General features: G+C 37.8%; 2 protein-coding genes across 6 annotated transcripts in view; one reads left to right on the top strand and one right to left on the bottom strand.

Moving 5' to 3' along the window:
• SH3BGRL (SH3 domain binding glutamate rich protein like) overlaps positions 1-2,313 on the bottom strand; it is an 85,568-nt gene extending 83,255 nt beyond the window's left edge. For both annotated transcript variants that reach the window (XM_008272976.5, XM_089323891.1), the window contains exon 1: positions 2,180-2,313. In XM_008272976.5, coding sequence (XP_008271198.1) covers positions 2,180-2,224 — 45 coding nt within the window. In that variant the 5' untranslated portion in view covers positions 2,225-2,313. The remainder of the gene's footprint in view (positions 1-2,179) is intronic.
• Positions 2,314-2,446: 133 nt separating this feature from the next.
• The window catches only part of HMGN5 (high mobility group nucleosome binding domain 5), a 68,581-nt gene continuing 44,887 nt past the window's right edge, over positions 2,447-26,140 (top strand). The window contains exons 1-2 of one of the 4 annotated variants that reach the window (XM_051827380.3): positions 2,447-2,725; positions 24,121-24,165. The gene's annotated coding sequence lies outside the window, so the exon portion shown is untranslated. The remainder of the gene's footprint in view (positions 2,726-24,120; positions 24,166-26,140) is intronic. The other 3 variants (XM_008272973.5, XM_051827381.3, XM_051827382.3) reach the window with 3 other exon arrangements.

The following is a 26,140-nucleotide window of genomic DNA, read 5'->3' on the forward strand; positions in this document are numbered from 1 at the left end:
CAATTATCATAGATCCAGATCCTCCCCTGGTGAATATAACATTTATTTTTGCTTATTTTATGACAACCAATAGGAAGAATCAGAAAAGGATCATATATTACCAACACAAAGCCAAGAGGTTTTGAGAGATTCTAGTGATAACTTAGCCCCTTTGGAGCTCCTTTTGAACAATTGTTGGTTTCCAGCAGGATGTTTGTCCCCAAGTTTCCAAATTATGTATTAAAGATAACAGTGCAACATTCTTAAAGGAAAACTTCAGTATTGCAAACTGAAGAGTCTTTTTCTGAAGTAAAGAACCACCTCCTTATTTATGCTGTAAAGGAGCTCTTCCTAAGTAAACTAATTTTGTAGTTTCAGAAGTCTTTAAATATGCTGTCAGATTTTAGTAAACCAAAAGCTTATTTTGGTCATATGCAAAATTTGAATTTTGAGGTCAGGTTCATAATAACTGTAATTACTGCAAAAACTGACAAATATCCTATTATCCATAAGAAAACATTAAAAAGTAAACACAAGTATCATATATCTTTTCCATGTGCATAGTTTTAAACAATGGAGTCCAATAAAGGAAATAACAGAAGACAGCAGTCATTTCTAAGGCTCTTAGAAATTCAGGTCTTAACAAAAGAGAGAGGTATAATTGTTCTTAGTTGAATACAAGTTCTGAAAGGAGTTTCCTCTTGAATCTGCTTTTGAGTGAGGCGTAGAAGAGGGAGAAAGCAGAGAATAAATAGCAGCGTTGAAAATGCATGGCCTCCAAAGTGAAACTGCCTGATTGATCTGCTCAGTCTCATTAGAGGCATTAAGCTGCTCTTTGAAACTTTACAATCACCGTATTTGATTGAGATTCTCAGCAACCGGATTTTTACTTTGAAATATCAGAATTAGTGTGTATAAAAAATAAGAAGGCAAGAGGCTCAGAAAGTAACTTCCAAAAGAAATGTGAAAGGTTTTATTTTTAAACCTACATTCGCTCAAATTAAGTTTTCTGAAAGTTCAGAATCAAATGGCCACGCCCACACATGGTGGACAGAGAAGACAAAGTTCAAGGTTCAAGGTTCTTGTGATTTCACATAACCTTCACTTCCACACCCAATCTTCCTAGGTGCAAATATAAACAAACCAAAAGCCAAAAACGCTAAGCAACCACCTGGAATAGCTGCTACTCTGCAGCTTTAGAAGAAGGGGGAGGGTTCAGGCACCACATCCTGAATGCACACAAGGGCTGCTGCCACTGCTGGCCTTTCTTTTGAGTTGTGAAGAACAGATCCTGGATGCACTCTCAGCTTTCACCCTAGAAAACCTTCATTCTGTTCTCAGAGCTGCTGGAAAATTGTTACTCTAAATGAAGAGCAAATGAGGGCCAGGGAGAGAACATCCTTTCATTTGAAGCAGCAGCAACTTAGGCTGCCGCTGCACACAAGAAGCCACTTGTTAGTTCCCTTCTCAGTTCTCAACGTAGCGGAGAAATTCTCGAAATCAAATGTGTTGAACGAAAAATAAAAAGTCAAATAAGGGAAAATAGGAGGGATGTGGAAATCGAGTCTTTCAAATTAAGTTTTTAAAAAACAACATTGCATCACGGTTCCCAACATCCTTTCACATTTTATCTAGTTCTAACAGGCCTTAAAGTCGAAGTTAAGCACTCCTACACACTCCCAAAATAACTCTACTGCGGGAGGGGGGGGTCCCCAGTCTTTCGAAATAATCACCGAGCTTCAGGAGGTCTCCACCCAATCCCCATCGGGTATAGCATGTGTGCCCCCATCCTTTGCAGAAGTGCACTCCTTCCCTTTGCCTCAGCACTCAGAGCACATTAGTCAAATATCTCTCTCTAGAAACTCACCAATGTGTGTGTGTGTGTGTGTGTGTGTTTTACCTAAATTCTTCACCTAACCATCAAGCGCCTACCACCACCATCACCCATTGACCACAATTCTGTAGCTTTCTTTTCCCTTTAAAGGAGAAATGTGGTGCCAACGTCGTTAAGGCAAACAAAGCTAAACTTCATGGGAAAATGAAATCGATGCAACAAAGGGAAGAAAGGGAAGGAGGGGGTGGGATGGGGGATGCGTGTATCTTCGGAAGGAGAAGCTACCAGAAGAACTTCTGCAATTTAACGGTTCTGGGGGACTAGTGTGTAGGAAAACAACAAAGGTGGGATCCCCACTCTCCTTACCGCCGTAGAGCCAGAGGAAGATGCAATATATACACGGATCACCATCCTGGAAACAGCGACTTGTGGTTGTTTGGGTCCCGAAAACGGCAGCGGAGCAGCTGCAGCAACGGCTGGAACCGAGCTAGGGGCCGAACAGAGGTTGGAAGAGGAGGGTGGGGGAAGGTGGAAGGGAAACTCGCCAGAGCCCCGCCTCCGGCCTTAGCTGCTTTCAATGGGCTTGGAGCGCTGCAGTCCCAGCCCCAAACTCCGGAAGGCACAGGCTCGTTTGCATCATTTCTAATTTTTTTTTTTAAGAGGGAATCTCGAATAGCACCGCGAGATCTGTTGAAACATTTATTTTTGACTATTCCCTCCTCCAGAAGAGGGGGCGGAGGAGAAAGAAAAAGGAAAGAACAAGGGAGCACTGAATTGAATTAGATTAAAAGGAAGCACCTTTTCCCACGGAGACTAAAAGTTCTGCGCATGACTTCCTGCTCAGAAAATGTATGCTAATAAGAAGACAGATCTTCCTTGAAAGAGCAAGCCCTGTGTTGAACAGAGACACTAGTAAGAAAACCCCTGTTCCCAAAGCCTTGCACATTTTAAGATTCCTGTTACGTGGTGATATTTCTGCTGTTAGCGAGTTGCAGGAACTGGGCACTGAAGTACTGGGCTATGCCACAGAGGGTTTAAGAAAAGTTTCAGGTTTCCCGAAGCTCAAAAAAAGGCAGGATTGGTTTTCTTTTTGAGTTTTGTGTTTTGTTAAAATAGGGAACCCTGCTTCTGTGGGAATTTGCAAGAGGCCTCATTGGCAAATTCAAGACTGAGGAGGAAGTTGGAAAAAAATAATAATTTCTAATACTGTGTAAGAAAGTGAATGCTGCTTGTTTTGTTTCGCTTTGCTTCTTAACTGACTTGAGAAGGGAGCTTGGAGCATATGTTTCAGATGTTTAAATGGGGAACAGAGAGAGCAGATGGTTATTTTGTAGCTCTAGGGAAATGAGCAAACAATTAATAATTTCCAAAAAAGGTCCACAGACTTCCAGGTGTATTTTCAACTTCCCAAAACGTGTCAAGTGAACAAAGAAAAAGCATTTGCAAAAGAATCAGAGTGGAGAGAGTGAGTCAGGTCACCTGTCCTACTTGTTTACTTTGCCTTTGAAGTTTGCCCTTCCTCTCAGTTCTAGTGGTTTGTTATCTTTGCTTAGGCTCAATAATTGCAATAGCTTCCTAACTCTTCCCTGTCCACAGGTTCTTCCTTCTCTGATCCATCTTAAACATTGCTTCCAACTGTATGCCTTTATATGTAGTCCACACAACAACCTTCAGAGTGTATTAGTACCTTAGTCTTACAGATGAAGAAACTGAAACTCAGGAAAATAAATTTTCTAAAGTCATATAGCCAGTAATTTCCAAAATCAGGACTTGAATTAGGGTCCAACCAACTCCAAAGACCACACTCATGGCTATCATTTTAACACACTTCCTGGAACAGGGAAAGGACTCAAAACATATTCTGTATTTTGTGTCCTCAAACATCAATTTTGTGTATCACTAAGGACTGTGTGGACTGAAATATTTAAGATAAGTCTTAATTGACTATCAAACCAAACCTAAATTACATTTCCAAGGAGTCTCCACCATAATATGGCCTACACTATTCATAGAATTTTACCTGTTGCTCCCTCAAACCAAATTCCTTACACAATCATTGTTAACCCCACCATAGCAATCACCATACTTATTTCCACTTTCATGCCTTTGCTCTTCCTGGCTCACTCTTTACCTTCACTCCATTCCCTTATACCCCTTTCTAGCCCCTTTCCAAATGTTAACCTTCCCTAAGGGCAATTCAAAACCTTTACACAAATGATCAAACAGAAGTAAATCTCTGTGATCTGGCCACGCCCACCATTGTGCCTTCAGGAATATTGTTCTTGTGCTACCTAGAAGCCTGCAGGGCAGAACAACATTCTTTCTGATTTTAAATTGGCAACTCACTTAATTTGTCATATGCTGCCATAGTACAACTCCCTCCCTTCATGGTCCACATTTGCTGCATTTGAGCCTATAATCTCATTTGCGATGATGAAAAAAATAAAGAAAACTCTTCTATTCTACATAAACCCCAGGAAAAAATTAATTATCACTGGAGAATCAAATAATAGGATTAGCAGTAAGTTTGATGGACCTTCTCTGAACCTTTGTGGAGTGGGAAGACAATTTCTGAGTTAATTTCTTTTAAATGCAGATGTGTTAATCCAAGTGAAAATGTATGTAATAAACAAATTTGTGAGTAAAATATGTCTGTCATTGTTGACAGCATTTGGGATGCATTGTGTGTTGTTGAGAGGCTTTCCCAATATTTCTATCCTAAATGTTAGCATTATAGACATTTTTTACAGATTTGTTTGAAAGTCAGAGTTACACAGAGAGAGAAGGAGAGACAGAGAGAGAGAGGTCTTCCATCTGCTGGTTCACTCCCCAATTGGCCACAACAGCTAGAGCTGCGCCGATCTGAAGCCAGGAACCAGGAGCTTCTTCTGGGTCTCCCACAGGGGTACAGAAGCCCAAGAACTTGGGCCACCTTCTACTACTTTCCCAGGCCATAGCAGAGAGAGCTGGATTGGAAGCGGAACCGGCGCCCATATGGGATGCTGGCACTGCAGGCGGCGGCTTTACCAGCTATGCCACAGCACTGGCCACTATAGATGATAACTATATCATCTGCTCACTTTATTCAACCATCCCTAGAATGGAAATTCTAGAGTGATCATTTTGCCTTCATTTTTCTTCTTCATACACACTCCCCCAAAGCATTTGATCATATAATTTGGAAAGATTAAGATCTGAATAAAAATAGATCAGAGTTTTTAAATAATACTTGTGACCTATTGACACAAAAATGTGTTAACCAAATATTAATACTTTTCAAGAATACAAAATAAATGCCTACTTTGTGCAGTAAACGTAGCGAGAGCTAAAGAGAAAAAAAAAAATTACTCATACCCCCAGCATCCAAAGTAATCATTGTTGTTATGTCACTGTAAGTTCTTCTAAGCCTAGTCAGACATAAATAATGGTGAAGGTAGGCGGTGTGGGAGTGGCAGGGAGGTAGAAAGCAAATAAATCTTAAGATATGCACTTTTCATTTAGCAAATATATTTAAAATTTTTCCCAGTCAGAAAATATTTTATGGCATGTTTGAATGGGTTTCATTTTATAAACATACTGAGAATCATGTAATAAGTCTATTATTGAGCATGGTTTTTTTTGTTTTATGCTGCATAGTAACTAATGTTATAGCATAAATATATCAATAAATTCTTGTCCACCTGTCAGTCTCTTAAGAATAGATTCCTTAATGTGGAATTGCTGGCAAACTTGGATAGGCACTCAAACCCATTGTAAAAATGCTGTAATTTTAATCTCATATTTCCCTGGTCTATAATGGAAAAACAATGTTGATTTTTATATTGGACTGCTTATTAATAATTTTCAATATTAAGAATCCTCTGGGCTCTTCCCACGTATTCAAAGAATTCTGAATACTGACTCAAATAGACCAGACAACATGGTAAGTTTTTAAGGGTTTTATTCAGTGAGAGAAATGTACAGGACAGTAAGGGCTTTATTTAGGGGAGAAAGGGAAGTCTAGGGACTAAATTGGGTCCATTCCAAGCAGAGAACAGGCCAGGAGCGAGCCATGTGGAACAAGCACAAGGTTATGAGCACCCACAGGCAGCTTAGCTCAAGTAGCAAAGAGAAGGCGGAGAGCAGGCCGATAGGCCACATGCCCCAAAGGCACCGGGCAACAGGAAGGACCCACCATGTTCCAGGCCTTTTATTCACTTCCAAAGGAGTGATTACATAGTCTGATTGGCAGGTGGGCATACAGGTGGGATCAGGTAGGGGCATGAGATCACACCGGGAGTGTGGTCTTCCAGCTCACAAACCTAATTGATTTTATCCTATCTGCCTGCATACATCAGTGTCATTCAAACATTAACTGATGCCACCACAGTCATAAGAATTGGGTTGACTCCAATCAAGCTAGAGGATCTATTACAGTTTCAGTTACATGGTAGAATTGGGGTATACAGCACAGGCAGAGGGGAACACATAGAATAAGGAGACCACAGAAACGAGGAGCTCACATTTGGAAGTGCTCCATACAGGAGCCCAATAATCCGGTCGATATGAGTCATACAGGTGGCATAACATAGTAACTAGAAGAAATCTCTCGTTCGGAAATTCTACCTCAAGTTGCAATCTCTTCCTTTCTCTTCTTCCAAAACTTTTCACGGTACTCCCTGGAGGTTCCACTTTAAGATTAAAAATTTCTCTTTTGTCTTCAACCTTTGCTCTGAATGTTCTTTCCACCTCATTGCCTTAACTGATGCTTGTTTCTTGAGGACAGCACTTCCCCTTCTCAAGTGGAGAGAGATTGCCTATGTTCTCACCCCTACTCAAACTTAGGAGACTTCAGGTGGGAGGTAGTTTATCTTCATTTGCCAGGCCAAAACAAGTTGTGTTTCCTTGCTTGACAGACATCTACTGGGCAGAAGAGGCTCTTCTAATTCATCACTGAGCCCTCCAGAGATGTAATCCGCCCCCTCTTCTTACTTTGATAATTCCTCATTTTGTTGTTTAGGTGTTTGGCATTTTAAAGAAGATTTTGAAAAGTATCTTCTGGCCGGCGCCGTGGCTCACTAGGCTAATCCTCCGCCTTGCGGCGCCGGCACACCGGATTCTGTCCCGGTTGCCCCTCTTCCAGGCCAGCTCTCTGCTGTGACCGGGGAGTGCAGTGGAGGATGGCCCAAGTCCTTGGGCCCTGCACCCCATGGGAGACCAGGAGAAGCACCTGGCTCCTGCCTTCGGATCAGCGTGGTGCACTGGCCGCGGCGGCCATTGGAGGGTGAACCAATGGCAAAGGAAGACCTTTCTCTCTCTCTCTCTCTCTCTCTCTCACTGTCCACTCTGCCTGTCAAAAAATAAAAAAAAAGAAAAGTATCTTCCTACATTTTTAATTGCCTTTAATAAGAGAGTTGTTCCAAATCATCTAGTCCCTATAGTGCCAGAAACAGAAAATTTCCCTATTTTTAAACTTTTGAAAAAAATATTATTTGCCCCAGGATACAAAAAGACTACAAAATTGGTTAAAAAATGCTTAGTGAAATATCTGTGAAATATTCCTGTTAATTTAATGAAATATTAAATTTTTGTATTTATAAAAATGTTATTTTATGTGAAAACTTAGAGTTTACAGATTTTTTTTCCCACATCAACAGTATTCCCAAGGATAAGCCAGGGCTACAGAGAATTCACTGTGAAGCATACTTTTATGAATTTTTTGTGGTTGAATAATTTTAAATATAAGAACAGTATTATAAAAATCATAGTTTATGTTTAATATGTCTAATATTTGTATTTCAGTTGGATTTTAGATAAATTTGCATTTTTATGTTTGACACACTGTGAATTAGTGTTCTTAAAATAAGGGTGACTGGGTTCTTGATGGTCTTCAAAGAGAGTTGATTGTTGAATGATTCCCCAATGGTATCACTCAGTGATAGCCTGGTTCCTACATTTCTGCTTGCTCTGACAGATGGATATATTCATCTGACTATATATATATATATATATATAACATTTTATCCTGTATTAACACATAACGCATTAACACAGTTATCTAAAACACAATGAAAAGCACTGCATTTTTGAGGACTTCCTGTTGTTCTTTCCAAGTGTAAGCAGAAGAGTAATACCTACAGTGGAGCTAGGGTAGATTAAATAACAGTGTTGTGCTTGGAAGCAACTTGGTGCCAAAATGTATGTTGAAAGTATTGGGTTCGGATTCTAATTGCATCCAAAACACTACGTCCATCATTAGGAACACTAGAGGGCGCCATTCATCTGTGGAAAATAAATGTGCAGTGCTTGCATAGGAAAGATTTGAGATAAAATTTTTTTCACCTCTGCACAGAATTCCAGCAGAAGGATACCATGTCATTTCATCCATTGTTCCTGAGCAATAAGGTCTTGGGAAACAATAGGACTCCAGTGAAGAGTAATGATCCCTGCAAAGCCTTTTGACAATTGGAGTAAGGGCTATTGACCCACACTGAAAAATATTTATTTATTTAGGTATAATAGTTTTTAATATCTTGTCATAATCACTTCTATGTAAATTTTAGATACATACACATATATACAGTTTTTCTTGAAAGGAGGGATACTAAAAACATGGGGTCCATGACAAGGATCATAAAATAAGTTATTATGTGGAAGGTATAATTCAGTGTAAACAACATTTATAGCTATCTATATATTAAATAATATGACATCCACAGATTTTAATATATGTATTAATTTCCACATATGAGAGAAAATATGGAATTTGTATCTTTGTTTCTGCATTATTTCATTTAATGTAATAACCTCCAGTTCTATTCATTTTATTCCAAATGTCAGAATTTCATTCTTTTTTAATGGATAAGTAATATTTCATCTTGTATATAAATCATTTTTTTATCAAGTCATCAGTTGATGGGCATCTAAGTTAATTCTGTATCTTGGCTGTTGTGAATTAAACTGCAGTAAACATAGGAGTGCAGGTATCTCTCATATGCTAATTTCATTTCCTTTGGATATATTCACAGAAGTGGGATAGCTGTGACCCATTCTTCTTTCATTAGGTATCACTGATTTCAGAAGATAAGTCAGTCAACTGGGTTATCATTAGGAAGAGACTAATGGGGCTAGAGTGGAAGGCAATTTATGAAGTGTTAGTTTTTCCAAAGAAAGACCTTTGAAATCTCTTGCTTGGCATATTGCACACACACACAGATATACACACCATGATTTAGAGAAATTATAAACCTAATTAAAGGACCCAAGAGGTCATTTAGCCTAACATTCTAACCTCCCCACACATACCAAAAATAACATCATCAAGCAATCACCCAGGAATTATTTGTGAACAGGTCTGATTACAGTGAACATAAGTTGCTGAAGCATCCCCATTCCGTTCTTGGCTAGCTCAAAATGTTAGATTTTTCCCCCCTGAAGTTAAACTGAGTTCTGTTTCCTCTCAGGTTTCATGGATACAAATAACTTCCAGTTATAAACTCATCTCAATCCTTGTTAAAGGAGAGTTACTATTTCTAGTTTCTCTAACCATGTTTCATATGCTATCATCTCTAGAGATCACTCCAATGAATATATTTCAGCTTTCTTCTCCAAAGAGTGGTCCCCAGAATCCAATGTCATAACCCAAATAAGATATGACTAACCTAGTGTAGCGTAGTCTTGGATCCTCAGTTTCAGTGCTGTGCAGCTCTTGTAGTCTACCTACTTGGTGTGGAGTGGTATGTCCTTGTGGTTTTAATTTGCATTTCCATGATTTCTAAGAAGTTAGGAATATTTTCATATATTTATTGCCATTTGAGTATTTTCTCTTGTGGACTATCCATTAAGAAATCTTGCCTATTTTTCTATTTGGTTGACTTCCTTGATCTCTGTTTGTAATAGCAGCTTTTTATCTCTTATTTTCTTGAAAGTAACTTCTTCCAGCATGAGGCTAGTCTTTTTACTATGTTAACATTGTCATTTTATTAACAGCGGCTCTTACTTTTAAATTACTCAGCTATATTAATCTTTTTTCCTTTCTGGCTAGTAGTTTTTGTGAATTTTGTAAGGAATCTTTCCAGATTGAGAACATGAAGGTGTTCTCTTACATTCATATAAAAATGTCTTATTGTGGTGATTTTAACTTTTAGACCTACAATGCACATGGGATTGATTTGTATGTGCAAGGTTTGAGATACAAGTCAAGTTTATTTTTTTCCAAGAATATATCTGATTATTCCAGCAGTAGTAATAAAAAATGCATTTCTCACTGCCTTGCAATACCACTTCTTTGAAAGACCAAGTGATTTGAAAAACATACATTGGTCTGTTTCTAGAGTCTCAATTCTGTTCCATTAGTCTGTCTACTTTTAATGCTGTTACTGCATCACTTTAATTACTATAAATTTAAACACATTGAAACCTGGTATAGCAAGTTTTCTTATATTGGATTTCATCAACTATCCTGACTCTTCATACCCCATACATATTTCTTTTTTAAAAAGAATGTTCTAACTGCAACATAGAAATACAATTGATTTTTGTATAGTGAGTTGGATTTTTTAATGACTCAAATTTTTTACCTAAGGAAAAAATTGTACATATCTATGGGGTCCCATTTGATATTTCAGTACATGCATGTGCTGAGCAATGTCCAATCAAGGTAAACACATCTATCTCATCAAACATTTAACACTTCCCTATGGTGTAAACATTCAAAAATCGTTTCAGCTAGGTATTTTAGAGAAACACACAGTTTACATTCCTTGTTTATAATCTCTTCATCCTCTGGTAACCAATATTATACTAATATTATACTCTTAACTTTAATGGAATAAACTTTTTAGATTCCATATATATATGAGTGAAATCATGGAGTACTTGTCTTTCTGTGATTGCATTATTTCACTTAAAAAATGACCCCCAGTTCCATTTACGATGTTATAAATAATAAGATTTCATCTTTTTTGTGGATGAATAGTATTCTGCTGTGTATCTGTACTGCACTTTCTTTACTACATTCTTCAGTGGGTGGACAATTATGATGTTTCATTTCTTGGATATCATGAATAGTGCTTCAATAAACAGGAGTGCAGATGCCTCTTTGACAGACTGATTTCATTTTCCTTGGATACATACCCAGCAATGGAATTTCTGGATCATAGATCATATAGTAATTTTTCCATTTTTCTTTGTTTTTTGAGGAACCCCCATACTGTTTTCCAGAATAGCTGTGCAAATTTACACTCCCACAAACAGTGTGCAAGTATTCCATTTGCTTCACATCCTCACAACACTTGTTATCTTTTGGCTTTTGGATAATAGCCAACCTGGTTAGATTGAGGTGATACCTCATTGCAGTTTTATTTTCATTTTTATGATGATTACTAATGTTAAACAGTTTTTCATGTGCCTAATGTCCATTGGTAGATATTTCTTTGAAAAGTGTCTGCTTAGATATACTGCCCATTTTTTACTTGGATTATTTGTGGTGGTGTTTGTTTGTTTGTTTTTGCTATTGAGTTGTTTGAGTTCCTTATATATTCTGGTTAATAACCCCTGAATAGATGTGTAACTTAGTTATTTTCTTCCATTCTGTAGGCTACCTCTTCACTCTGTTTATGACTTACTTTGCTGTGTGGAAGCTTGTAGCTTGATGAAATCCCATTTGTCTCTTTTTGCTTTTGTTTTCTGTACATTTGTGGTCCGATCAATAAATCCTTGTTCATTCCAATGTTCTGAAACATTTCCCCTATGTTTTCTTCTAGTGGTTTCAAAACTTGACATCTCACATTTATATATTTAGTCCACATTGAGTTGATTCTTGTACATGGTGAGAGAGAAGAGCCTAGTTTTCTTCTTCTGTATGTGAATATCCAATTTTCCTAGCACTATTTATTGAAAAGACTATGTTTCTTCCAACCAATGTTCATAGCAACCTTTTCAAAGATCATTTGACTGTAGTTGTGTGAATATTTAATTCCAGGCCCTATTCTATCCTATTGGTCAAAATGTATTTTTATTCCAGTACCATGCTTTTTAAATTACTATAGATTTGTAATATATTTTAAAGTCAGGCAGTATAATGTATTACTTCTTTTTACTCATGGTTGCTTTGGCTATTTGGGGTATTTTGTGGAACTATACAAATTTTAGTGATTTTTTTCCTAGGTCTGTGAAAAATGTCACAGAATTTTGATAGGGATTACACTGAGTCTGTCAACTGTTTTGGGTAGTATCAACATTTTAATGAGAGTTATTCTTTCAAACCATGAACAGTATTTTTTTTTATGTCTTCTTCAGTTACTTTCATTAATTTTTCCTCATTTTTATTGTAAAGATTTGTACCTCCTTGATAAAATTTATTCCTAGGTGTTATGTTTTTTATAGCTATTATAAATTGGTTTATTTTCTTGATTTCTTTTTCAGCTGATTCACTATTGGTGTATAACAATGCTACTGATTTTTATACATTGAGTTTATATTCTGCAACTTTGCTGAATTTGTTTGTTAGTTCTAATAAATGTTTGATAGTTTTTGGTTTTCAATATGTAAGTTCATATCTTCTAACAGTGGTCATTTGATTTCCTTCTTTCCAATTTGAAAGTCCCTAGTCCAATCTCTTGCCTAATTACTCTGGCTAGGACTTCCATGATTGCAATGAATAAAAGTAATGAAAGTGTTTTTGAGTCCCTGCCACCCAATTGGGAAACCTCTGTGGAGTTTCAGGCCTTGGCCTGGCTCAGCCCCAGCCATTTTAGACTTTTGGGGAAGTGAACCAGTGGATGGAGGATCTCTCTCTCTCTCTCTCTCTCTCTGTGTGTGTGTGTGTGTGTGTGTGTGTATTTATATGTGTGTGTGTCTGGATCTCTCTCTCTCTGTAACTCTGCCTTTCAAATAAATAAAAATAAATCTTTTAAAAATGGTGAAATTGGATATCCTTGTCTTGTTCTATATCTTAGGGGGAAAGCTTTCAACTTTTCTCCATTCAGTATGGTGTTAGCTGCTGGCTTGTTATATACTGCCTTTAGTATGCTGAAGTAATTTTTACTTCTCTGCTTAACTAGTTCAGAGTTTTTATCATGAAGGGATATTGCTAATGACTTTAGGTCATTATAATGTCATTGTAATAAAATTACCATGGCCAACACTCTCACTCCTATCATGTACCTGATGCCATGACACTTCCAAGATTTCCGAAAAAGGGCACAGAAATGGGCAGCACTCAAGCCCTTTCCCGAACTCAGCTCTCTGAATATTCCACTAAATCCAGCCCCAAACACCACTCCCTATGCTTCCAGAGGATAGCAAAAGACGGCCCTGAATCTTGCTGATTGTAACTCTTTCTCTTCAATTTGCCCACACTCTTTCCAGAGTGTGTGCTTTTGCTTTGCCTGTAAATGAATCTTGATTCTCTGTTCGCCTTTATCTACATCTCTTTAAATTATTTTTCATGTGGAGACAAGAACCTAGAACAAGCCTAGCCAGAGGCCACCTCACAACAAGGTAAATTTCTCCACTAGTGTGTTTCTCCAGTAGTAGTGTTATAGATTTTTGCTTTGTGGTTACCATGAGGCTTACAAAAACACCTCCTGGCTGTAAGGAACTCTTTGTAAATGAAAGCAACTTGTCACTGATTATACAGATAAGAAAAGAAACAAAAAAGAAAGAGACAAATAATAATAAAGTGGGCTGGAGCTGGCTAATCCTCTGCCTGCGGCACCAGCACCCCATATGGGAGTCGGGTTCTAGTCCTAGTGGCTCCTCTTCCAGTCCAGCTCTCTGCTGTGGCCCGGGAGGGCAGTGGAGGGATGGCCCAAGTGCTTGGGCCCTGCACCCACATGGGAGACCAGGAGGAAGCACCTGGCTCCTGGCTTCAGGTCAGCGCAACACCGGCTGTGGCTGCCATTAGGGGAGTGAATCAATGGAAGGAAGACCTTTGTCTCTATAACTCTCTCTCTGTCTCTCTCCAACTGTCTAACTCTGCCTGGCCAAAATAATAATAATAATGACAATAATAAAGAACTCTACACTTGCACTCCATTCCTCCCTGCATTGTGAATTTTTCATGTCCCATTTTTATATCTTTCTATATTTCCCATATATTAACGTAGTAATATAGTTACTATTTTTAATTGGTTGGTTTTTATTCCTCACTGTAAAGAAATGACTGATTTATGTACCATGTTTATAATATTGGAACACTGCAAATTTTTCTGTATAGTTACTCTTAGCAGTGAGTTTTCTACCTTCTTGTATTTTCTTTTTACTCATCAGTGTCTATTTTAGTTTGAAGTACTCCTTCTAGCACTTCTCTAAGATCTGCTGGTCATAAATTCTTTCAGCTTTTGTTTGTCTGGGGATGTCTTTATCTTTCCTCCTTACCTAAAGCTTAGTTTACCTAGGTAAGTAATACTGGTTGACAGTCTTGTTCCTTCAGTGCTGTAAAAATGTCCTGTTCCACTCCCTCCTGTCTTGTACAGTTTCTTCTGACAAAGTCTACAGTTAAGTGAACTGGGACATTATGTGTTGTTCCTTTTTTCTTGCAACATTGATAATCCTCTCTTTTAACTTTGAAGAATTTGATTTTGTCTTTGAGTACACGTGGTTGCGTTGAATCTGGCTTGTGACTTCTAACTTGTACCAATAGTTATATCCTTCTAATGTTTGGGAAATTTTCTGTTGTTATTTCTTTGAATACAATTTCTATACTTTTGACATTCTCAAGTCCTTCTTCAACCCCAATAACTCATATTTACTCTTTTAATTCTGTCCCAAATTCATGCAATATTTCTTTTGATTCTTTTCTCCTCCAGTTGTATATTTGCAAATAATCTATATTTGAGCTTACAAATTTTTCCTCTGTTTGATCTATTCTGCTATTGATGTCTTCTATCTCATTTTTTATTTCACTTAGTATATTTTCAGTTAAAGGATTTCTGCTTGATTTTTAAAATTACTTCCATCTCCATCAGTATTCTGTTAGAGTATTAAATCATTTCCCTGCATTCTCCTAAAGTTCATTATGTTTCCATAAGTGAGCTATTGTGAGTTACTCATCTAAACATTTATAAATATCGGTTCTAGCTAGGTGGTTTCTGGTACCTTATTTGGTTCTTCAGATAAGGTCGTGTTTTCCTGAAAGGTTTTGATCCTAATTGTCTTTACAATGTCATCTTTACATTGAAGGATTATTTCCCCAGTCATTGTTATCTGGTTTAGTTTGTGTCTGTCCTAAAAATTCTGCTTATTTTCTCTAAGCCTGAGAACACTCCTGCTGTTTCAGCAGTGCAGGGTGCACAAAGTCTTGTTTTGCCACAAGTTCACTCTTGTGTTGTTTCAATCCTAGAGGACATCCTATGCCCATACCGCTCCCAAATCTGCAATTTGTTGCTCAGAATGAACACTTAGAAGAGAAGTGTCTAAAAAGGTATCATCTGTCCCTAAAAATCCTCTCCTGGTTCTAGGGTAGGCCAAGATGCCCAATACTGTTGCCAATAACATCACAGTACTAGATCATACCCAGAGCCCACAGTTTGCTGAGACCAGCACAGCATGAGGGTAGGACCAAAGCCTGCACTGCTGTGAATTTTCTGTTGTTGATGTTGGTCATATTCCAAAGACACTGTCATCAGACACAGGTGATGCTTACTGGGATAGAATTCTGATCATCTGGGGCCACAGGCCTCCAGTTGATGATACCAGGATAAATTCAAATGTTCCATCTTGCCTAGGGACTGCTGTGGGCTTTACCAGCCTAGCACTGAGTTCCAAGACACAGTATTGTGATTCCTTGCTGTCTGCCCAAGGTTGAAGGAGTAGTAAAGGTAGTCCCTTGGTTTCTCCGGGTGGCATTAAACTAGGTCACACCTGGGTTTGGTAGTAACTAGGCCCTGCACAGTCTCAGAGGTGCATGCCACACCCATGTGAGACTGGTGAGGATACATGCTAAAACTAGTCCATCTCACTAGAGTGCAGGTTTCTACCTGATTCCAAGGCAACTCTAAAATGCTCCAACTGTAGGAACTGACCCAAAGACAAGGACTGTGATAATCTGCTTAGCATTGGGTTTTACTAGTCTGGCACTGGGTGCAAAGACAGTCTTGTGCTTCACTGCTGTTGCCCAAGGATATGGGAGAAGTGGTAAAGGCACCCTTGGCCTCGCAAGCACGCACTGAGCTGGGTCATACTTGGGTCTCAAAGTTACTAAGACCTAAGCACTCTCAGGGGTACATGCCAGGCCCATATGAGATTAGTGATAATACCTGAAATGAGTCCAAGCCACCCTGGTGTAGGTGGCTGCCTGATTCTGGGTAATTCTAGAGACTCCATCGGTGAGCACTGGCCTAGGATAGAGGCCTTTGGGCTTTATCTGGTTCCTGGTATCACAGTTATGAACTCTAAGGCAAGGTCCAAGTTTCCTTTCCTGCCCTACTTCTGAGAGAATGGTCATTTTCTGCTGTCTTGTGGAGGTTAGAGAGGGGTGATGGAGGCAGTTCCATCGCCCCCTAGCTAAGGAGACTCCAAAGACTCAGGCTGCTGTTATTGGGCTGGAAGCAAAGGTTGTGGGGGCCCTGTCTGGCTCTGATTTTTATCAAGGTGGACCTGGTACTGGGTTTCAAATCTAAAATCTGGACTGAATTCCCCCTCCCTGTCCCAAGCAGTAGGTGAAGCATCTGTCTCTACAGTGCATTACTTGAAGCTAGAAGGACTAATGAGGTAACTCCTTCCTTTTTGCTTTCTTTAACGTGTCTTTCTTTATTATTGTACTGAAACTACATCCTGCTGTCTCTCTTCTGTCCTCTGCTGCTGTGAAGATGACTTGGTTTATGAATACCTGTTCAAATTGGGGTCTTTATAGAGAAATTATCATCAGAGTATACTACTTAGCTGCCATCTTGATCCACCCATCTTATGATGTCTTTATATCCAACAATTTTTCTAAACCTTCATGTTAATATCAATCTCTTATCTTAATCTTCATAATTGGTTCCTATTTATGCAATTCTATTATGACAGTCCTCTGTTTAATTTCCTATATCATATTATTTATTCAGTTTTATTTTCTTATCGCAGTAACATCTCCAAAACACTTATTCCTTTTGCTATGGCTATGAAATGAATGACCCCAAAGCTTAGACACATTTAAAAAACTTTTTTTAACCTCACAGATTCCTTGAGTTAGTAGTGATTGCTTATTTCTTTTCTACTGGAAGCATTAGCTAAAAATTCTTGACAGCTGGGAGTCACTTGATGCTTGAAGCCTGAAGCCATTTGGAATATTCTTGATTCATGTGTCTGGTGCCTTTGTTGAGATAACTCAAACATTGAGCTTAGCTGTAATGACTAGCTAGAGTGACTACACATGGTTTCACCATGTGACTTCAGCTATCTTATGGTATAGAAATCTCAGATAGTTGATATTCTCATAATAAAACTCAGATCCCAGAAAATAAGGCATAAATTATATCACTTTTTATATTGTCAACTCAGAAGTCATAGAGCATCACTTCTCCAAAGAGCTGTTCTCCAGAAGCAGTATACAAGACTAAAATCAATCCCAAAGGGACCTTTAGGGTGATGTAGGATTGTTACAAGAGCAAAAGTAATTTGTCTTTGAAATAAGATAACATCATCTGGAGCCTCATTATGAGTCCAGTATTTTCATCTAGATGCCTAGCACTCAGTAAAAAATAATCCTACTTAGAAAGATAAATGATGTGACTGAAATAGAAAGACAAAGAGAATATAGTAAAACAGCTATCAAAAAAAGAGAGACAGAAGACAATCAAAAGAATTTCAGTGTGCAAAAAGAATACAATTTCCATCATAGCAATCTAAAGCCAGCAAAAATATTCCTTAAAAACTAATGTGAGATAAATATATTTTAAGATAAATAAAAAATAAACTTTTTTTTTTACCAAAAGTCCCTCACTAATTGAAATACTAAGGGATGCATTTCAAGCAAAATAAAAAAAATACATAGGGGGAAGTTGACAGATGCAACAAGGAGTAAAGAACTGTGAAAATGAACAATGGCAGTCTATTGTAACCAATGAAATGTCTTCCTGGTTTAAAATCTAAATAGAATTAAAACGATGAGAAAATTTTAAAAGTATATATGTAATTAAAAGTACTCCCACAGAATATACTACAGACACAGATGTTTTCTTTAAGAAACAACTAATACTAATTTTTATCCATATTTTTCCTGATAATACAAAGTCAATAATATTTTCCAATAATTTCAAGGTCAGCTCAGTGTTCATTCCTGTGCTTGATGAGCACATTACAAGAAAAGAAATCATCATATCATTCTGATTCTTTAAAAATAAAATCAAAATAGTGTCAAACCAAATCCATCACTATATAAAAGTATTTTATTAATGGGTTAGGTATTATGACTGCTAAACATAATACTGCACCAATACCAAAACCAGGGAATGATTCCCATGACTTCCGACCATTGCATCTTGGTGTAAGAGTCACCAAGAAAAACAGAACTCAGTCAAGTAGTGCATGGGACAACACTTAACTAATGTTGAAGAGAGACCCATCAGCCTCAATAGGGTGAGTTGGACTCTGTCATGGCTAGCAGGTACCACTTTCCATCCTGTTTAGAGCAATTGGCTAATAATACCTTTCTTGTGCCTCAGAGTACAGACTCTGACTACCCTCCAAAAATGAAATACCTGAAAACTGAAGATATACCTGAGATCCACTAATGCAAACATTTAGCAGAACAAAGGAATAGTTATTGGGTTTCAAAGAGGGAAATATATTCTTCTATAAGGTAACAAGCCTGGCACAGACTGTAGGCTCTTTAACTTTTGGTAAAGAAAAGTCCTACTCCCAAGGTCCATTCTTATTGGCTGAGCATGAGTTGACAGGCTCCATGTGAGAGACTACCTCCCCCAAAATTAGGAATTCAAGGTTGATTCAACATTTGAAATGTGATCAGTGTAATTGGACTCACTAACTGAAGGAAGGAAAAAAATTACAGAATCATCTCAATAGATGGAGAAAAAAAAATTTGGTACATTCAACATCCTTCATTATTAAAAAAATAGCAGTTTGAACAGAAATAAAAGGATGTTTCTTTAATTTGATGAAATGTGTGTTAAAAATCCTAAAACAACCACTTTATAGTTAGTGATGAAATCTTTTTTCCTCTAAGTGTAAATGAAACATAAATACCTACCACATCAATAATGTGCTAGATATTCTAGAAGACATAATGATTGAAAAAGAATTTTAAATGTCATTCATTGTACATGATATACATGTACACAGAAAACACAAAAATGATTAAAACATTGAATAATTCCTGCAAAACAGCTCTTTGCAAGATAAATAAATTGAATGGAATTCCAGCATTTTGGAAAATGAGAAATTTTAAAATATACCATTAAAAAAACAAAAAAAATACTGAAGGGGAACAACAAAGTTGGAAGACTAGCACTTACTATAAAGCTACACTAATAAACACAGCATGATATTTGTGAAAGAATAAACACAGACGGCTGGCGCCACAGCTCACTTGGCTAATCCTCTGCCTGTGGCACTGGTACCCCCTTTTCTAATCCCGGTTGGGGCGCCAGGTTCTGTCCCGGTTGCTCCTCTTACAGTCCAGCTCTCTGCTGTGGCCTGGGAGTGCAGCGGAGGATGGCCTAAGTGCTTGGGCCCTGCACCCACATGGGAGACCAGGAGGAAGCGCCTGGCTCCTGGCTTCGGATCGGTGCAGCACGCCGGCTGTAGCAGCCATTTGGGGGGTGAACCAATGGAAGGAAGACCTTTCTCTCTGTCTCTCTCTCTCTCTCTCACTATCTAACTCTGCCTGTCAAAAAAAAAAAAAAAGAAAGAAAAGAAAAGAAAAGAAAAAAAGAATAAACACAGACAATTTGAATATAACAGAATAAGAAGAAACATGAGACCAGAAATAGTCACATACAAACAATAATCAATTGATCTTTAACAAAGGAGCAAAGTCAATAAAATGGGGAAAAGATCATCTTTTGAACAAACTGCCCTGGAACAAATGAACATCATAAGTAAATACAATTTTCATCATAGCAATCTAAAGCCAACAAAAATATTTCTTAAAAACTAATGTGAGATAAATATATTTTAAGATAAATAAAAAATAAACTTTTTTTTACCAAAAGTCCCTCACTAATTGAAATACTAAGGGATGCATTTCAAGCAAAATAAAAAAAATACATAGGGGGAAGTTGACAGGTGCAACAAGGAGTAAAGAACTGTGAAAATGAACAATGGCAGTCTATTGTAACCAATGAAATGTCATCATAAATAAATAAATAGATAGATAAATCTAGACACAAGATTTAAGAACTGTCAAAAAAAAGTCAAAGAACTGACCATAAAATACAAATATATAAAACTGCTAGATGATAACATGGCAGAAAATCTGGATGACCCAGTGTTTGATAATGACTTTTCAGATACGATACGCAAAGCACAAGCCGTGAAAGAATGAATCAATAAGTTGAACATTACTAAAATTTAAAATTTCTAGTCTGCAAAAGACACTTTCAAGATAATAAAACAGAAACCATCAGCAGGGAGAAAATATTTGAAAAAGTCATATCTGATAAAGAACTTACCCAAAATATACAAAGAGCTCTTATAATTCAACAATAGGAAAACAAAAAAAATATAAAAAGTTGGGCTGAAGACTTTAAATGACTTCACTGAGGAAAATATCTAAAGGGTAAATAAGCATATGAAAAGTTGTCCCACATCTTAATTGTTTAGGGAAATGCAAATTAAAACAACAATATAGTACTACCATAAAACTATTAGGATTAACAAAATCTAGAACACTGGAGTGTGTTTTTGCCCTGGTAATTAGCTGGGATTCTGTATCAGAGTACCTGAGTTCACTCTCTGGTTCTAGCTCCTGTCTCCTGATTCCTGTTAATGCACACTCTAGGAGGCAATAGTGATGGTTCTAGAGATTGGGTTCCTGCCAACCATGTGGGAAACCAGGAATGAGTTCCCAACTCTTGGCTCTGTACCCTGGCCATTGCTGGCATTTAGAGGTGAACCAGCAGATGGGATCTTTCTCTCTCTCTCTCTCTCTTTCTGTGTGTGTGTGTATCTGTCTCTGTTTCTCACTACCTCTAAAATAAACTTTGAATATTGTGGAAAATAGAATTAAAAGATAAGTTTAAAATAACAACACTAGTGATACTAAAATCCAGAGCACTGACAGCACCGAATACTGGTGAGGATGTGTTGCAGCAAAAACTGTCATTCATTGCTGGTGGGAATGTAAAATGACCTAGACACTTTGGAAGACGGTTTGACAATTTCCTACAAAGCTAAACATACTCATACCATATAATCCAGCAATTATTCTGCTTGGTATTTACCCAAATGAGTTGAACACTTATGTCCACAGAAATCTGCATGTGAATTTATGTATTTTCATTAATAACTGCCAACACTTGGAAGCACACAATATTTTCTTCAGTATGTGAATGGATAAACTGATGCATCCAGAAATGGAATATTAGTCAGTGCTGAAAAGAAATGAGCTTTCAAGCCATCGAAAGATAAAGGAAGGAATATAAATCGACACTGTTAGACAAATGTGAAAAGGCTATATACTGTATGATGCTGACCATATGACATGCTGGAAAAGGGAAAGCTATAGATATAGTGGCTTCCAGGGGTCAAGAGAGTGGGAGTGCTGAAAAGGCAGAATACAGAGAACATTTAGAGTAGCAAAGCTACTGTATGTGAAACTAACAGTGGATGCAAGTCATTATCAGTTTATCCCGACCCATTGAAGTCTATAACATCAAGAATGAACTCTGATGTAAAGTATGGACTTAGAGTGATAATGACGTCAAAGTAAATTGCCAGTTTTAACAAATGTAAAACTGTGTTGAGGGATGATAATGAAAGGGGAAGCTATGCAAGTATGGGGTCAGGGAGGCATATGGGAAATCTCTGGACCTCTCACTCAATTTTACTATAAAACTAAAACTCCTCTTAAAGAGAAGAGTACACTTTTTGTATTTAAGAGATATATATGTGTGTGTACACATATATATGCTATCCACTTCAATATAATTTTTTAAATAATAGACTACTGAGACATACAACACTATGGATGAACCTTAGCAATATAATGTTTAGAGAAAATAGTAAGTTATAGAATATTACACAGATGGTTAATCCCTTTTTGTAATATTAAAAACACCCAAAATATTTCTTCAGAATACATTTCGATACAGTAAAGCTAAATAAAACAGGAACAAGAGATTTAGGATAGGTAACCGAGAAGAATGTAATGGCAGAAGGAGAATACATGATTAAGTGTCAAATTATCATCAGGGCCTAGATTTTGTTTGGAGTGTTTGGTTTATAGGTACTTATTATATTGTAAAAACGGATTTACTAAATATAGAGTTAAAAGTAGTCCATGTAAAAGATTGAATAGAGTATGTTATGGAAAATGATTATAATGAAGCCATTTTTGTGCACCTGAGATCCCAAAATTCTTAAATAATTTAAAATTAACTTATCATGAAAAATACTTGATACCATCTTCACATCTTTAACAAGATGTGAAAGAATATGTGTTTTCAAAATATTTAAAGATATCTGATCTAGAAGACTTTTTCCACCTTTTATGAATAGAATTTTTTCCAATACCTTATGAAAATTAGAATACAACATGTCTACTCATTCTCTTTTCTGCAAGTCTAGTAACCCTATAAAGAAAGGAAATTGATACAGAAGTATAATTACCCAAAACTATATAGGACATTAGTTTGGGTTAGTGTTGATAAGTAATACATATATACACATACACATACAGTAGTTTTGTGCTCAAATATACTGGGGAAAGTCTATATGTCAAGTTATCCTATTGAAAATATATATTATGAAAGTATATTAAAAGCTATGCTAAGTCCTGTAATAAAGACATGTGAAGACACGTTTAAGTTTGCTTAATCTCATGTTTTCCAAATTTACTTGGTCACAGAACAATTTTCTTTCCAGTAATATCCAATCAATATTCCATGTTCTGAACTAATTTAAGTAACACGGGATAACATAATATATTTTTATAGATTATTTTTAATAGATTATTTTTTTATTTTTTTAGTTTTTATTTTTGACAGGCAGAGTGGACAGTGAGAGAGACAGAGAGAAAGGTCTTCCTTTTGCCGTTGGTTCACCCTCCAATGGCCGCCGCGGCTGGCGCACTGCGGCCGGCGCACCGCGCTGATCCGATGGCAGGAGCTAGGAGCCAGGTGCTTTTCCTGGTCTCCCATGGGGTGCAGGGCCCAAGCACTTGGGCCATCCTCCACTGCACTCCTGGGCCACAGCAGAGAGCTGGCCTGGAAGAGGGGCAACCGGGACAGAATCCGGCGCCCCGACCGGGACTAGAACCCGGTGTGACGGTGCCACAAGGCGGAGGACTAGCCTAGTGAGCCACGGCGCCGGCCTTTGCATAATATATTTTTAGTGAACACATATTCAGTTTGAGTGATCACCATTTCCTTACCAACGTACTTTTTAATACAAAGGCACATCAAAAAGTTTGCTGGGAGGGCCTACACTGTGGCACAGCAGGTAAAGCTGCTGCCTGCAGTGCCAGCATCCCATATGGACACCGGTTGGAGGCCTGGCTGTTCCACTTCCGATCCAGCTCTCTGCTATGGCTTGGGAAAGCAGTAGAAGATGGTCCAAGTCCTTGAACCCCTGCACCTGTGCAGGAGACCTGGAAGACGTTCCTGGCTTTGGATCAGCATAGCTCTGGCTCTTGCAGCCAATCAGGGAGTGAACCAGTGGATGGAAGACCTCTCTCTCTCTCTCTCTCGCTCTCTCTCTTTCTCTGCCTCTCCTCTCTGTGTAACTCAGACTTTCAAATAAATAAATAAATAAATCTTTTTAAAAATATTTACTTATTTATTTTAAGGGGAGAGTGACAGAGTAAATGAGAAAGAGAGAGAGAGAGAGAGGGAAGATTTTCCACCTATTGGTTCACTCATCAAATGGCCTTAAGATCCAGGGCTGTGCCAGGATTAAACCAGGAGCCAGGAATTCCATCCAGGTCTCCCTGGTGGGTGGCAGGGGCCCAAGCATCCCCCACCTCTTTCCAAGGCATATTAGCAGAGAGCTGTATTGGAATGGATCTGTCAAGACTCAAACTGGTGCTCTGATATGGGATGCCAGCAATGCAGGAGGAAGCTTAGCTTGCTGTGCCTCTATTCTTAAGTTTGTAATAATGGTTCATCAGTTTAATATACCAATTTTCTCACTATTCTAAATTGTTCTCCTATGCCTCGTAGATGCTGAGAATTAGGACAAGAATATCATCTGTGACTATCAAGTCTGTAAGTATTTGAAACATGGTCATATACTACACATACTGTAAAGCACATGGATGCTATTGTTATGAAAAGACGCACAATAGAAAAGAATACTTATATTTCTGAATACAAAACTGGAAATAAATATTTTGCAGTACCTATTATGTGCCAAGCAATGTGTAAAGTAGGTATGTTCATTAATTCATTTAATTCTTCATAACAATCCACAAAAAAACTATTATTATCTCTGGCTTATGGTAACTAAAGCTGAGGCACCATACTTCAGTAACTTGCTCAAGGTCAGGTAACTAATAAAGAGACTAGCAATGTTTCTAAAATGGTTCATTTAATTCTATATATTTTTAATCACTGTGCTATACTGCCTCCCTGAGGACAAAGATCATATTTTATTTATTCCAAATTAATTCAGAATGTCTAGTATAGTAGTTGCTCAAAAAATATTCGCTGAATGAATGACTATAAATAAATGCATTTCACCTGAGCCTGAAAAGGAACGATCATGTATTCAAAGAGTTTATGTTCTCTAGGCAAAAAAAATCTCTATTTGTTTTGGAACTTTGAGTCCTATTTAATATTATGCTACACTTAGTCTATGGAATTCTATCTAAATACCATTAATGTCTTTCAATTGAATCCTTGAAATTCTGGAAAGAAAACAAAAGGAAACAGCTTAACAAACTTCCACATAACCTTGAATAAATGACTTGGGATGCGTGAGCTCTCCGTGAATAATTGCATGTAATGAGTACAGATGTTTTTGAAGGTTCAATTCTTATTTTCATCTAATGAGGCTCTGTTATTTCACTAGAGAGTAAAATATCATCTTAGAAATGGTAATTTCTAACTTAGGAGGAATTGTAGAAAATTTATTTCTAACTTTTTAATATCTCTCAGTTCACCATACTAAATCTCTAGGGGTTCATAATTGCATAAAGAAAAATGAATCCAAGTAAATAATTCTAATACAAGATCCTGATGAAAGCAATAAAGTAGACATAAGCAAGATACTATGGGAAGAGATTCAATAAGATGAGTTGGATCTGAAAAAGATCCATTCATCCATAAAGACAATTTGCTTGGCAGCTACCATGTGCTAGGCACTGTGCTCATGAGAGAGACACAGAGATTCGTTAAAACAAGATTCTAGGGTGGGCATTTGGCACATCGGTTAAGACACTGCTTGGGATGCCCGCATTCTGCAGAATGCCTGCATTTGTATCCTGGCTCTGCTTCCAATTCCAGCTTCCTACTAATGTGCAACCTGGGAGGCAGCAGGTGATGATAGCTCAAGTACTTAGGTCCCTGAGAGACAGGGAGACCCAAATTATGTTCTTGGCTTCTGGCTTCAGTCTGGCCCAGTTCTGACTATTGCAGGCATTTAAGAGTGAACCAGCAGATAGAATGACTCTCTGACTGTCTCTGTCTCACTTTCAAAAACAAACAAACAAATAATTAAAAAATTTCTATTCAGTTGTGTGTTTTTAAAATATCACCAAATAACCCTTATAGGAAATTATCCTAGAAAATATAAGAGTGATGGGGCTGGCGCCGTGGCTCACTTAGTTAATCCTCCGATGAACCCAGCACCGGCATCCAATATGGGTGCAGGGTTCTAGTCATGGTGGCTCCTCCTGCAGTCCAGCTCTCTGCTGTGGCCCGGGAAGGCAGTGGAGGATGGTCCATGTGCTTGGGTCCTGCACCTACATGGGAGACCAGGAAGAAGCACCTGGCTCCTGGCTTTGGATCGGCATAGCACCAGCCGTAGCCAACATTTGGGGAGTAAATCAATGGAAGGAAGACCTTCCTCTCTGTCTCTCTCTCACTGTCTATAACTCTACCTGTGAAATAAATTTAAAAAGAAAAGAAAATATGAGACTGCTTATTTCTCAAAGCTGAAAGTGAAAATTCTCTCTCATTGTACTTCAGTGCATATTTCTATTATTATCAGTGAGACTGAGCTTTGTGTATGCATGAGGAA

This window comes from Oryctolagus cuniculus, chromosome X (genome assembly GCF_051225735.1).
Source record: "Oryctolagus cuniculus isolate XC-2025 breed Fujian yellow rabbit chromosome X, ASM5122573v1, whole genome shotgun sequence".
NCBI lineage: Eukaryota > Metazoa > Chordata > Mammalia > Lagomorpha > Leporidae > Oryctolagus > Oryctolagus cuniculus.